Raw genomic sequence first — 14,474 nt, forward strand, 5'->3', positions numbered from 1 at the left:
CATTATGCACAGGATGTGGACAGGGGGCAGGAGTAATGAGCCAAGATCCCCGCGCTCCCTAGATTGCCAGGTCTCAGCCCTATGCACAGGATGTGGACAGGGGGCAGCTGTAATGAGCCAAGATCCCTGCGCTCTCTAGATTGCCGGGTCTCAGCACTATGCACAGGATGCGGACAGGGGGCAGGTGTAATGAGCCAAGATCCCCGCGCTCTCTAGATTGCCAGGTCTCAGCCCTATGCACAGGATGTGGACAGGGGGCAGCTGTAAAGAGCCAAGAACCCTGCGCTCTCTAGATTGACGGGTCTCAGCACTATGCACAGTATGTGGACAGGGGGCAGCTGTAATGAGCCAAGATCCCCGCGCTCTCTAGATTGCCGGGTCTCGGCCCTATGCACAGGGGCAGGTGTAATGAGCCAAGATCCTCGCGCTCCCTAGATTGCCAGGTCTCAGCCCTATGCACAGTATGCGGACAGGGGCAGGTGTAATGTGCCAAGATCCCCGCGCTCCCTAGATTGCCGGGTCTCAGCATTATGCACAGGATGCGGACAGAGGGCAAGTGTAATGAGCCAAGATCCTCGCGCTCCCTAGATTGCCAGGTCTCAGCATTATGCACAGGATGTGGACAGGGGGCAGGTGTAATGAGCCAAGATCATCGCACTCCCTAGATTGCCAGGTCTCGGCCCTATGCACAGGATGCGGACAGGGGGCAGGTGTAATGAGCCAAGATCACCGCGCTCCCTAGATTGCCAGGTCTCGGCCCTATGCACAGGATGCGGACAGGGGCAGGTGTAATGAGCCAAGATCCTCACGCTCCCTAGATTGCCAGGTCTCAGCATTAGGCACAGGATGTGGACAGGGGGCAGGTGTAATGAGCCAAGATCCCCGCGCTCTCTAGATTGCCAGGTCTCGGCCCTATGCACAGGATGTGGACAGGGGCAGGTGTAATGAGCCAAGATCCTCGCACTCCCTAGATTGCCAGGTCTCAGCACTATGCACAGGATGTGGACAGGGGCAGGTGTAATGAGCCAAGATCCTCGCGCTCCCTAGATTGTCGGGTCTCAGCATTATGCACAGGATGTGGACAGGGTCAGGTGTAATGAGCCAAGATCCTCGCGCTTCCTAGATTGCCAGGTCTCGGCCCTATGCACAGGATGCGGACAGGGGGCAGGTGTAATGAGCCAAGATCCTCACGCTCCCTAGATTGCCAGGTCTCAGCATTAGGCACAGGATGTGGACAGGGGGCAGGTGTAATGAGGCAAGGTCCCCGCGCTCTCAAGATTGCCAGGTCTCGGCCCTATGCACAGGATGTGGATAGGGGGAGGTGTAATGAGCCAAGATCCCCGCGCTCCCTAGATTGCCAGGTCTCAGCATTATGCACAGGATGTGGACAGGGTCAGGTGTAATGAGCCAAGATCCTCGCGCTCCATAGATTGCCGGGTCTCAGCATTATGCACAGGATGTGGACAGGGGGCAGGTGTAATGAGCCAAGATCCCCGCGCTCCATAGATTGCCGGGTCTCAGCATTATGCACAGGATGTGGACAGGGGGCAGGTGTAATGAGCCAAGATCCCCGCGCTCCATAGATTGCCGGGTCTCAGCATTATGCACAGTATGTGGACAGGGGGCAGGTGTAATGAGCCAAGATCCTCGCGCTCCCTAGATTGCCAGGTCTCAGCATTATGCACAGGATGTAGACAGGGGCAGGTTAATGAGCCAAGATCCCCGTGCTCCATAGAGTGCCAGGTCTCAGCACTATGCACAGGATGTGGACAGGGGCAGGTGTAATGAGCCAAGATCCTCGTGCTCCATAGAGTGCCAGGTCTCAGCATTATGCACAGGATGTGGACAGGGGCAGGTGTAATGAGCCAAGATCCCCGCGCTCCCTAGATTGCCAGGTCTCAGCACTATGCACAGGCTGTGGACAGGGGCAGGTTAATGAGCCAAGATCCTCGTGCTCCATAGAGTGCCAGGTCTCAGCATTATGCACAGGATGTGGACAGGGGCAGGTGTAATGAGCCAAGATCACCGCGCTCTCTAGATTGCCAGGTCTCAGCATTATGCATAGGATGTGGACAGGGGTCAGGTGTAATGAGCCAAGATTCCCGCGCTCCATAGATTGCCAGGTCTCAGCCCTATGCACAGTATGCGGACAGGGTCAGGTGTAATGAGCCAAGATCCCCGCGCTCTCTAGATTGCCAGGTCTCAGCATTATGCACAGGATGTGGACAGGGGGCAGGTGTAATGAGCCAAGATCACCGCGCTCCATAGATTGCCGGGTCTCAGCATTATGCATAGCATGTGGACAGGGGCAGGTGTAATGAGCCAAGATCCCGCGCTCCATAGATTGCCGGGTCTCAGCATTATGCACAGGATGTGGACAGGGGGCAGGAGTAATGAGCCAAGATCCCCGCGCTCCCTAGCTTGCCGGGTCTCAGCATTATGCACAGGATGTGGACAGGGGGCAGCTGTAATGAGCCAAGATCCCCGCGCTCTCTAGATTGCCAGGTCTCAGCATTATGCATAGGATGTGGACAGGGGTCAGGTGTAATGAGCCAAGATCCCCGCGCTCCCTAGATTGCCAGGTCTCAGCACTATGCACAGGATGTGGACAGGGGGCAGGTGTAATGAGCCAAGATCACCGCGCTCCCTAGATTGCCGGGTCTCAGCATTATGCACAGGATGTGGACAGGGGCAGGTGTAATGAGCCAAGATCCCCGCGCTCTCTAGATTGCCAGGTCTCAGCATTATGCACAGGATGTGGACAGGGGGCAGGAGTAATGAGCCAAGATCCCCGCGCTCCCTAGCTTGCCGGGTCTCAGCATTATGCATAGGATGTGGACAGGGGTCAGGTGTAATGAGCCAAGATCCCCGCGCTCCCTAGATTGCCAGGTCTCAGCACTATGCACAGGATGTGGACAGGGGGCAGGTGTAATGAGCCAAGATCACCGCGCTCCCTAGATTGCCGGGTCTCAGCATTATGCACAGGATGTGGACAGGGGCAGGTGTAATGAGCCAAGATCCCCGCGCTCTCTAGATTGCCAGGTCTCAGCATTATGCACAGGATGTGGACAGGGACAGGAGTAATGAGCCAAGATCCCCGCGCTCCCTAGATTGCCAGGTCTCACCCCTATGCACAGGATGTGGACAGGGGGCAGGAGTAATGAGCCAAGATCCTTGCGCTCCCTAGATTGCCAGGTCTCAGCATTATGCACAGGATGTGGACAGGGGGCAGGAGTAATGAGCCAAGATCCCCGCGCTCCCTAGATTGCCAGGTCTCAGCCCTATGCACAGGATGTGGACAGGGGGCAGCTGTAATGAGCCAAGATCCCTGCGCTCTCTAGATTGCCGGGTCTCAGCACTATGCACAGGATGCGGACAGGGGGCAGGTGTAATGAGCCAAGATCCCCGCGCTCTCGAGATTGCCAGGTCTCAGCCCTATGCACAGGATGTGGACAGGGGGCAGCTGTAAAGAGCCAAGAACCCTGCGCTCTCTAGATTGACGGGTCTCAGCACTATGCACAGTATGTGGACAGGGGGCAGCTGTAATGAGCCAAGATCCCCACGCTCTCTAGATTGCCGGGTCTCGGCCCTATGCACAGGGGCAGGTGTAATGAGCCAAGATCCTCGCGCTCCATAGATTGCCAGGTCTCAGCCCTATGCACAGTATGCGGACAGGGGCAGGTGTAATGTGCCAAGATTCCCGCGCTCCCTAGATTGCCGGGTCTCAGCATTATGCACAGGATGCGGACAGAGGGCAAGTGTAATGAGCCAAGATCCTCGCGCTCCCTAGATTGCCAGGTCTCAGCATTATGCACAGGATGTGGACAGGGGGCAGGTGTAATGAGCCAAGATCACCGCACTCCCTAGATTGCCAGGTCTCGGCCCTATGCACAGGATGCGGACAGGGGGCAGGTGTAATGAGCCAAGATCACCGCGCTCCCTAGATTGCCAGGTCTCGGCCCTATGCACAGGATGCGGACAGGGGCAGGTGTAATGAGCCAAGATCCTCACGCTCCCTAGATTGCCAAGTCTCAGCATTAGGCACAGGATGTGGACAGGGGGCAGGTGTAATGAGCCAAGATCCCCGCGCTCTCTAGATTGCCAGGTCTCGGCCCTATGCACAGGATGTGGACAGGGGCAGGTGTAATGAGCCAAGATCCTCGCGCTCCCTAGATTGCCAGGTCTCAGCACTATGCACAGGATGTGGACAGGGGCAGGTGTAATGAGCCAAGATCCTCGCGCTCCCTAGATTGTCGGGTCTCAGCATTATGCACAGGATGTGGACAGGGTCAGGTGTAATGAGCCAAGATCCTCGCGCTTCCTAGATTGCCAGGTCTCGGCCCTATGCACAGGATGCGGACAGGGGGCAGGTGTAATGAGCCAAGATCCTCACGCTCCCTAGATTGCCAGGTCTCAGCATTAGGCACAGGATGTGGACAGGGCGCAGGTGTAATGAGGCAAGGTCCCCGCGCTCTCAAGATTGCCAGGTCTCGGCCCTATGCACAGGATGTGGATAGGGGGAGGTGTAATGAGCCAAGATCCCCGCGCTCCCTAGATTGCCAGGTCTCAGCACTATGCACAGGATGTGGACAGGGTCAGGTGTAATGAGCCAAGATCCTCGCGCTCCCTAGATTGCCGGGTCTCAGCATTATGCACAGGATGTGGACAGGGGGCAGGTGTAATGAGCCAAGATCCTCGCGCTCTCTAGATTGCCGGGTCTCGGCCCTATGCACAGGATGTGGGCAGGGGCAGGTGTAATGAGCCAAGATCCTCGCGCTCCCTAGATTGCCAGGTCTCAGCACTATGCACAGGATGTGGGCAGGGGCAGGTGTAATGAGTCAAGATCCTCGCGCTCCCTAGATTGCCGGGTCTCAGCATTATGCACAACATGCGGACAGGGGGCAGGTGTAATGAGCTAAGATCCCCGCGCTCCCTAGATTGCCAGGTCTCAGCATTATGCACAGGATGTGGACAGGGGCAGGTGTAATGAGCCAAGATCCTCGCGCTCCATAGATTGCCGGGTCTCAGCATTATGCACAGGATGTGGACAGGGGCAAGTGTAATGAGCCAAGATCCTCATGCTCCCTAGATTGCCAGGTCTCGGCCCTATGCACAGGATGTGGACATGGGCAGGTGTAATGAGCCAAGATCCCCGTGCTCTCTAGATTGCCGGGTCTCAGCACTATGCACAGGATGTGGACAGGGGCAGGTGTAATGAGCCAAGATCCCCGTGCTCTCTAGATTGCCGGGTCTCAGCACTATGCACAGGATGTGGACAGGGGGCAGGTGTAATGAGCCAAGATCCTTGCGCTCCATAGATTCCAGGATGTCGGCCCTATGCACAGTATGTGGACAGGGGGCAGGTGTAATGAGCCAAGATCCCCGCGCTCTCTAGATTTCCAGGTCTCAGCACTATGCATAGGTTGCGGACAGGGGACAGGAGTAATGAGCCCAGATCCCCGCGCTCCATAGATTGCCAGGTCTCGGCACTATGTGAACAGGGGGCAGGAGTAATGAGCCAAGATCCCACGCTCCATAGATTGCCAGGTCTCGGCCCTATGCACAGGATGTGGACAGTAGGGAGCAGGACTGTTCATCTACAGGTTTGGGGGGGAAAGGGGGAGAGAGATGGAGGGGAGACTGCAGCCCCACATGGCACAATTACATGCTGGGCAGTAAATAGTGCTTTTCTTTTTCAGACTTTCCGCACCATCCGGAGGCGGCACTGTTACCCTCCAACCTGGAAGCGATGGCTCTTCTACCTGTGTCCGGGGACCCTCATTGCCAGCTCTGCTGTTGCACTCTATGCATTTGTGGAGACAGAGGAGAACTATTTCTACATCCATAGCATCTGGCACATGCTGATCGCAGGCAGCGTGGGCTTCCTTCTTCCACCACGCGCCAAGCCTGATGGGAGAGTGGTCCCCCTGGCCCGCCGGAAGGGTTGTGGCTACCAGCTGTGTGTCAATGAGCAGGAGGAGCTGGGACTGGTGGATCCTGGCTCCGTCTCCATAAACAGCATCTGCACTAGTTGACATATAATCTGAATAAAGGGGAGGACATGTACGAATGTGTGTTCCCGGGCGTCGAGAAGTTAATACCACAGCTGACACCCTGCTACGGCGATCAGTATTACCTCATTCAGGATGTGCCTGGAGGTGGAGGACACTTGGAGGAATGTGCTACATGCGTGAGAAACTGGTGGAGCCACGCTGCCATCGCCCGCAGGCCCCGACCATTGCCTGTAGGTGATGATCCCTTAATTTCTTCCAGATTTACTTGAATAGACGCCCCTGCCACCACAGACTCCTGTGTCTATTGACTCCAGGTCTTCATGCTCTGTACATGGCTGGCGGTTTGGGTCCTGCACACTACACAAGCAGTGTGCCCCCTGGGCAGCGGTGTACCTCCTGAGCAGTGGTGTGCCCCCTGGGCGGCGGTGTACCTCCTGGGTGGCGGACATGGTCTTGTGTGACTCGTATGAGGCTTATGTTAGGGAAAATGTTTACATTTTACAATAAACCCAGACAAAGTGTAATAAAGTGTTGTAATGCAGAATATATTGGACACTCAGCAGGACAGTGTTTTAGTGGTACCTTGGTGGTGATGGCCCGTATCGCTCAGTGTTTATAACACTCGGTCATCAGGATTTATACTGTGGCATGGCTGCAAAGTGCAAAATGAGAAGCGGCCATGTAGGCTGACACCAGTGAGGAGACTGAGGAGGTGGCTGACCACACAGAGACATGGGAGATGTTTGAATAAACCTGGAGGACACGCAGGTAGTATTGTAATACACTTTTGCTACCATAGAAGACCTGGGCTCTCTCATTTCTATACATCTATGCTCTTCCAGCCTGGAGGAGACCATGGGAGTGATTGTACAGTTTACTGCTCAGATGCTGAAGAAAATGGTGGTGCTCTGTTTACCAGCAGTCACATTTCAGCCCTCATGCTTACAGTCCTGCATGGTGGCAGGAGCAGTTCGGCGCAGTCACCACGTGTACATGCTCTGCCTGCACCTCTATTGCCATACGTGTCTCTGGTGCACTGCCCTGTAGACCAAAGTATCTCAGCCATGGGTCAGAGTCAGGAGGGGAGTAATCTGCCATGGTCGCGCTGATGGTTTCTGGAAGGTCCATCTGCAGCAGAACCTGACTTAAGACAACTTTTGCTAAAGAGAAAGGCAGAGAACTGCCACTGGTGCCGGCTAAGCCGATGACAACATTATCACTTCCTAATAAGACTGAGGGACAGGCCCAGAACGAGACGTTGGGTGACGCCTCGACAGCAGCCCCCTGCACAAAGTCACTGAAGAGGATTCCTGTAGATGCAGACACAGATCCAGAACCAAATGTGCTGTTAAGTGTCAGGGAAATCACCAGCACGTTTCCATTGGAGTCTGCTACTAGAACATTACTTCCCGCTGGGGCCACATCCTTCTCCCTCCGTGCCTCTGCCGAGTGATCGTCAATGTCTGGAGGCCACACACCGGCCGCGTTGTACATGATCTTCGATGAATTGATGAGGATCTCAGAGATTGTGGCAGAAGACATATTCTTGTGTCTCTCGTACACTTCCTGGACAGAACTGGTGAAGATTCCCCCTGCTGTGGGCACAGAGGAGCTGAACAGCGTCAGCCCATCAAGATGAAGTCGTATTGGATCTGAACTTTTAGGGTGCACCATTGAAAGAATCTCTCGGAACTTCACTCTGTCAGTGAATTTAATGTCATTCAGTAGTTTTTGAATGAGCATGTCCGGAAGGGTCTCATTGACCATGGTGCGAGCAATCTCCAGGACATTTCCCAGTTGAACGTTTACTATTGACGCGCCAACACTTTTGAGGCTGGTATGATTATAAAAGAGACGCTGCAGACTCTCAGATGACATTATCTTCATTTGGTTCTCCTCCAGAGCTGCATGTAGACTGTTGTCCACCAAGAAGCCCTGACTGGCCAACTGGACTGCTGGACTAAACAGTTCTGACCACAGCTTCCTGCCATGTTCCTGATGGAGAGACCACAAACCTTGGAGAACAGTTGGAATCCCATATGGAATGGGGGAGGCGTAACTGGGGATTGCATTCAATATCGATGCATTCTGGGTTGTTCCATTAAAATAAATGGAGGTAAAAATCCCACCTGTAATGACAAATGGAGAAGACACTGAAAATCAGGAACAAGACTCAAACACATAGAAATTGTAAGATTGTAATCTCCACTCCATACACGAACCTCATCTACTAAGAAGCTACTGTCTAAGGAATCAAAGTCAGGAAGATGTAAAGATATTTCTACTGTATTACACCATACAATAGCAACATCCACAGTCCACTAGACTCAACCCATCACATCACCATCACCTTCCCTCAGTCATCTAGACCATTCATTGTTCCTCAACTCCAGCCCTCAAAACCCACCAACTGATCAGGTTCTCAAGATTTCTTTAGTATTGAATAGGTGATGGAATTCTTCCCTGTGCAATATTGAAGAAATCCTTACAAGCCATCACTTGTGCAATACTGAAGAAATGCTGAAAACAGGATCTATTGTTGGGCCTTGAGGGACCATCACTTCACCATCACCTACAGTGGGGGAAAAAAGTATTTAGTCAGCCCTCAACTGTGCATGTTCTCACCCTTATAAAGATGAGGTCGGCCTGTAGTTGACATCATAGGTGACCACAACTATGAGAGACAAAATAAGAAAACAAATCCAGAAAATCACCGCGTCTGATTTGGAAGATTTTTATTTGCAAATTATGGTGGAAAATAAGTATTTGGTCAATAACAAAAGTTCATCTCAATATTTTGTTATATCCTTTGCTGGCAATGAGAGGTCAGACGTTTTCTGAAAGTCTTCGCAAGGTTGGCACACACTGTTGGTGGTATGTTGGCCCATTCCTTCATGCAGATCTCCTCCAGAGCAGTGATGTTTTGGGCCTGTCGCTGGACAACACAGACTTTCAACTCCCTTCAAAGGTTTTCTATGGGGATGAGATCTGGAGACTGGCTTGCCACTCCAGGACCTTCATATGCTTCTTATGAAGCCGCTCCTTCGTTGCCCTGGCGGTGAGCTTGGGATCATTATCATGCTGAATGTCCCAGCCACATTTCATCTTCACTCCCCTTGCTGATGGAAGGAGGTTTGTACTCAAAATCTCACAATACATGGCCCATTCATTCTTTCATGTACACGGATCAGTTGTCCTGGTCCCTTTGCAGAGAAACAACCCCAAAGCAGGATCTTGCCACCCCCATGTTTCACAGTAGGTATGGTGTTCTTTGGTTGCAACTCCTCATTCTCTCTCCTCCAAACACGACACGTTTTGTTTCTACCAAACATTTCTACTTTGGTTTCTTCAGACCATATGACATTCTCCCAATACTCTTCTGGATAATCCAAATGCTCTCTAGCAAACTTCAGACGGGCCCAAACATGTATTGGCTTAAGCAGGGGAACACATCTGGCACTGCAGAATCTTAAGTCCCTGGCAGCGTAGTGTGTTTTTGATGGTAGCCTTTGTTACGGTGGTCCCAGCTCTATGCAGGTCATTCACTAGAGCCCCCTCGTGTGGTTCTGGAATTTCTGCTCACCGTTCTTGTGATCATTTTGACCACACAGTATGAGATCTAGCATGGAGCTCCAGATTGAGGGAGATTGTCAGTGGTCTTTTATGTCTTCCATTTTCTTATTATTGCTCCCACAGTTGATTTCATCACACCAAGCTGCATGTATGCACACATACTGGTAACAAGTTCAACAGGAGCCATTACTACAGGTAATGAGTGGAGGACAGAGGAGCCTCTTAAAGAAGAAGTTACATGTCTATGAGAGCCAGAAATCTAGCATGATTTTAGATGACCAAATACTTATTTTCCACCATAATATGCAAAAAAAACTTGCCAAATCAGACGCGGTGATTTTCTGGATGTTTTATTATTTTATCTTTTATCATAGTTGTGGTCACCTATGATGTCAGTTACAGGCCGACCTTATAAGGGGGGAGAACTTGCACAATTGGTGGCTGGCTACATACTTTATTTCCCCACTGTATGCCCCAATCCTGTAGACTCGACCTATCACCTGCCCCTCAGTCTTCTACACTCAACCCATCACGTCACCATCACCTTTCACCCGCTCTTCTAAATTCGGCACATCACATTGTCACCATCACCTATTATCCCCCACCCTATAGACTCAACCCATCATTTTTCTCAGAATAAAAATACCCTTAACCTTTCACACTTTTAGTAACTGATCTTCCACTGAGGCTGCTGTAATCTAATAAAAGGATCATATGTACAACTTACCTAAACTTACGGTGTGTGAATGTAAAACAGCCAGACATAAGACAGCAGCAATACCAGCGTCAACCACTGAGCCATCAGACCCTAAGACATCTCGAGCCACCTGAGAACATGATTCTGTAACCAAAGAACATCAGACACATCACCATACAGTACAAAACTATGGGAAAATCCTGCCCCCAGGCGCTTACAATCTCTAGATACCAGAGGAGTCCTGACCACAAGAACTTACACTCTATAGATACAGGAGTGGGAGGAGTCCTAACCACAGGAGCTTACACTCTATAGATACAGGAGGAGGAGTCCTGACCACTGGAGCTTACACTTTATAGATACAGGAGGAGGAGGAAGAGTCCTGACCACAAGAATTTACACTCTATAGATACAGGAGGATGAGGAGGTCACCCCCCCTTAGGGACAGATAGACACACCAGTGGGGGTGGCCAGGCGATTGGTGCACGCCCACCCAGGGGTTTAGACTGGACGGGGCAGGAAAAGTAGCAGATCAGTTTTAGAGTTCAGTGTGAGTGGAGGTCAGGCCTGTGTGTCAGGCCTGAAGCAAACTGACAGGTACCAGGGTAGGAGCCCTGGTGCCTTGGCTAGGAGGCAGACGGTGGTCTCAGTCAACAGGAGACTGGAAGGCGGCTCGGTGGAACGGGCCAGGGTTGTAGCCCGCCGGTACCGACATGGGGAACCGATCCGGAAACCGTAGCACAAAGGGGGTACTCGGACCATGAAGCCAGGAGCCAGAAACAAGTGGAACTGGTTAATTAACCGATTGAGGCCAGGACTAGAGGTCTTGTCCCACCCAAAGTCCCTCATAAAAGACAACAACCCACCGATTAGGGATAAGAGGTTTCACCGCCAAGGCCCATAGATCCCACGGGCTAGCGTCTGCGAGCACGGCTCCTTAGGCCACATCCAGCCGGGAGCGGAGTCCTACGTTTCATACTGGGAAGTCTTTTCTACTAAAACAGTGCAGGAAAAGGATAGAGACCACCAGCCGGGTGGGGGATCCCAAACGCAACCGGACGCGGCACCGGCCACCACCACCTTGGTTTACCAGAGACTTGCGTGTTTTACTGACAGTGAGCACACCAGCACCCTCTGCGGTCGTCATTCCCCCTGCACCAGAGCCATCGGGTCCCGGGGCCACCATCCCTGCCCACAGCGGGGTTAACATCTTGCTGCACAACATCTCCCCCGGGTGCCCCGTAACAGCAGCCGTGGTGTCCCACCTCACCACACACCGTGGGTGGCATCACGAACCTATTACGGCCTAGCTTGTACATCTACGTCGCCCATTTTATTTGGAGTGTCCGTGAGACCCCCGGGTCCGGAGACCATTGGCTGCTGGCACGGGGGCGGCAAAACATCACCATACAGTGCAAAACTATGGGAAAGTCCTGCTCACAGGAGCTTACAATCTATAGATACCAGAGGAGTCCTGACCACAAGAACTTACACTCTATAGATACAAAAGTGAGAGGAGTCCTAACCATAGGAGCTTACACTCTATAGATACAGGAGGAGGAGGAGTCCTGACCATGGGAACTTACACTTTATAGATACAGGAGGAGGAGGAGTCCTCCTGACCACAGGAGCTTACAATCTATAGATACAGGAGAAGGGGGAGGAGTCCTGACCACCGGAGCTTACAATCTGTAGGTACAGGGGGAGGAGGAGTTCTGGAGGTCATGGATGAGGTTTGGAAGATGACAAGTTGATTGTGGTTCTGGAAATGCAGCCATGATAGTTTAACACTTGGGATTGTGCAGTCATTACATGAAGTTCCATTGGAATATTTGAGTTCTTACTACTTCGCACTGGACATTATACACCTGACTCCTTAGTGAAGTCCAGCTCTCAGGGTTCAGTGGATCGGTTTCAGTGTGAATTCACATTGGAAGAGAGAATCAGGAGTGTGTAGGGCCACTTGGAACTAGACATCTTGGGTGTTAGACTAGCTGGGGCCACGACTTTACTGGTGCCACAGTGTGAAGGGTATCCACAGAATGGTGACATCAAGAGAAGGGTCAAGAATTGTGCTGATGAAAGGATTAATGGAAGAACCAAATGATTGTTGTGAGGAAAGGATCAGAGGAAGATATGAAGACTAGTCCTGATAAACAGATCAGATATGAATAACTAGAATTAATGCCTTTAAAATAAGTGTCCTAATATCCATACTTTGCAGTCTACCATTGAGGTCTTGATTATTTGGCTGCAACACTAAATGGTGGGAGGTCTTATCCAGGGTTCAGGTTGAAGATGGATCTTAAAAGGATGTTGCCAATTCCAATAATCCTTGAACACACCACTTATTATATCTTACAACTAAGACATGGTATCGGGCAAAGTGGGAACAAATTTAGAAATTAATGTTAAACCAAAATGTTTTCCACCAGTCACCAAAATGGCCAATTGTAAAAACATTAAAATTAATACATCTAGTTATCAAATATTTCATAGTAGGACATATATGTTCACAGTTCTGTTTATGTTGGAGGGCATAGTTTATTAATAAACTTTTTATAAGGAATAAATATTAAAATATCCATATTGAATATACTTGAGTACTGACATGGAAGGATATATATAAATCTTCTGGAAGCTTCTAGAAGATTATGTCATATGGAACTATGTTCAACTAAAACACCCTATATGGACTGGACAGTTGTCATATAACACACGATGGAGGGGGCTACTGGTCGCTCCTGCACGTTGTCAGCTGCCCAGAAGGCTCCGAGGCTGCAAGATGAACACATGCTGTCCAGCCTAGGGGGATATCACCCCCTGCTTTGCCATTCAGAATCCAAGGAGAGATGGATGAAGATTTTCTATTGATCAATATGGACTAAATGAACTCTTTTTCGTAAGCTAATGAAGTATATTATTTTTCCTTTCTGTAACTGAACCCTGGCAACCATTTTTAAATAGATAAAATACATTTATTTTTTACATTTTTGAAGTCCTTTCTTTCATGCGCTTTTACCTATTTGAAGAAAAATATATTTAAGAGTATATTTTTTAACATTTGGCGAGCTCAGTCATTCGTGTTTTTTTTTTTCATTTTTGTGCTTCTTCCTTCACTTTGCATAATTGGGGACTGAGACATCAGAGACATATGCCTCCTGCAAAGTGAGAGGGAATCGACAATTTATAAAAATCACGCAGAACCTAGGAAATACGTATAAGTCAAGTTGCATGAATGTTTTTTTAAATGAACTTTAAAGACTTTAGAAAGCCACAGAAGTTAACTTTTGACGTATTTTTTGAGCAAGAAAGATAAAGTCAGTCCATAAGAAGTATTGGACGTGCTGAGCAAGGTGAATCAAGTCTTAGAGGATCATCCATCAGATCATCTGATCATTTCAGGTAAGAAAATGGATTTTATCTCTTCATATGTTAAGCAAAGTAAAATTCAGTTCACTTATTCAGATATTTCTAATGTGGAAGAGATTTGGTTACGCTTTTATGGGGAGTGTGAACTTGAGAATTCACGTATAGAGTGTGCAAGGTCTTTTAATAGAGAGAAACAGAAAATCAGAAATGTCTGTCATTTAGTCTATGATTTTCACAAGTTAATCGTAGAAAAATGTAAAAATGGTGCAAATAGACAACCTGAATTGTCAGGAGAGTCAGTGACAGAAATCCAAAGACTGCTTAGAACCTGGAATGTCAGTCAGTGATATTGTGAATTCTGACTGTAATGTTGGAAATGAAAAGTCAGATTTAGACTGTAATTCAAATCAGAATCTTGACAATGGCGACAGACACGTGCTACCTAATCAAGGTGACTTTCAGCATACTGAGAAAGAAGCAGGAAATGACGTAGTGAAGCCAGAAGGGGGAGGAGCCAGAGTGGGACACGTGCAGAAAGTTGTCAGAGAAGGACACGTGCAGAGAGAAAATGGCGACGATCAGTTTAAAAAAATAGAACAGACTAAGTTAGGAATTAAACTTAGAAAGGGTCTATTGGACATATGCAAATTAATTCCCGCATATAATCCTAAAATACATGTTTGCAGAAATTCAGAGATATTTGAAAGTTCCGTTGAGAAGTTAAATTTAACCAATAGTGAGACGAATCAGTTATTCCGTATGTGGATACCTCAGCATTTCTTTAGACAATTGGCATTAAAAAAGTCTTCTGACAATGA

At 49.8% G+C, this 14,474-nt stretch overlaps 2 protein-coding genes across 2 annotated transcripts in view; one reads left to right on the forward strand and one right to left on the reverse strand.

The window, feature by feature from the left end:
• The window catches only part of TMEM8B (transmembrane protein 8B), a 103,630-nt gene extending 97,070 nt beyond the window's left edge, over positions 1 to 6,560 (forward strand). The window contains exon 13 of the mRNA XM_075330619.1: positions 5,700 to 6,560. Within this exon, the coding sequence (XP_075186734.1) occupies positions 5,700 to 6,035 (336 nt within the window). The 3' untranslated portion in view covers positions 6,036 to 6,560. The remainder of the gene's footprint in view (positions 1 to 5,699) is intronic.
• The window catches only part of GGT6 (gamma-glutamyltransferase 6), a gene marked incomplete at its 5' end in the record, with an annotated part of 61,843 nt that continues 53,902 nt past the window's right edge, over positions 6,534 to 14,474 (reverse strand). Inside the window, 2 exons of the mRNA XM_075330630.1 lie at positions 6,534 to 8,143; positions 10,315 to 10,428. Coding sequence (XP_075186745.1) covers positions 6,957 to 8,143; positions 10,315 to 10,428 — 1,301 coding nt within the window. The remainder of the gene's footprint in view (positions 8,144 to 10,314; positions 10,429 to 14,474) is intronic.

The sequence above is a fragment of the Anomaloglossus baeobatrachus genome, chromosome 1, assembly GCF_048569485.1.
Source record: "Anomaloglossus baeobatrachus isolate aAnoBae1 chromosome 1, aAnoBae1.hap1, whole genome shotgun sequence".
Taxonomy (NCBI): Eukaryota; Metazoa; Chordata; class Amphibia; order Anura; family Aromobatidae; genus Anomaloglossus; species Anomaloglossus baeobatrachus.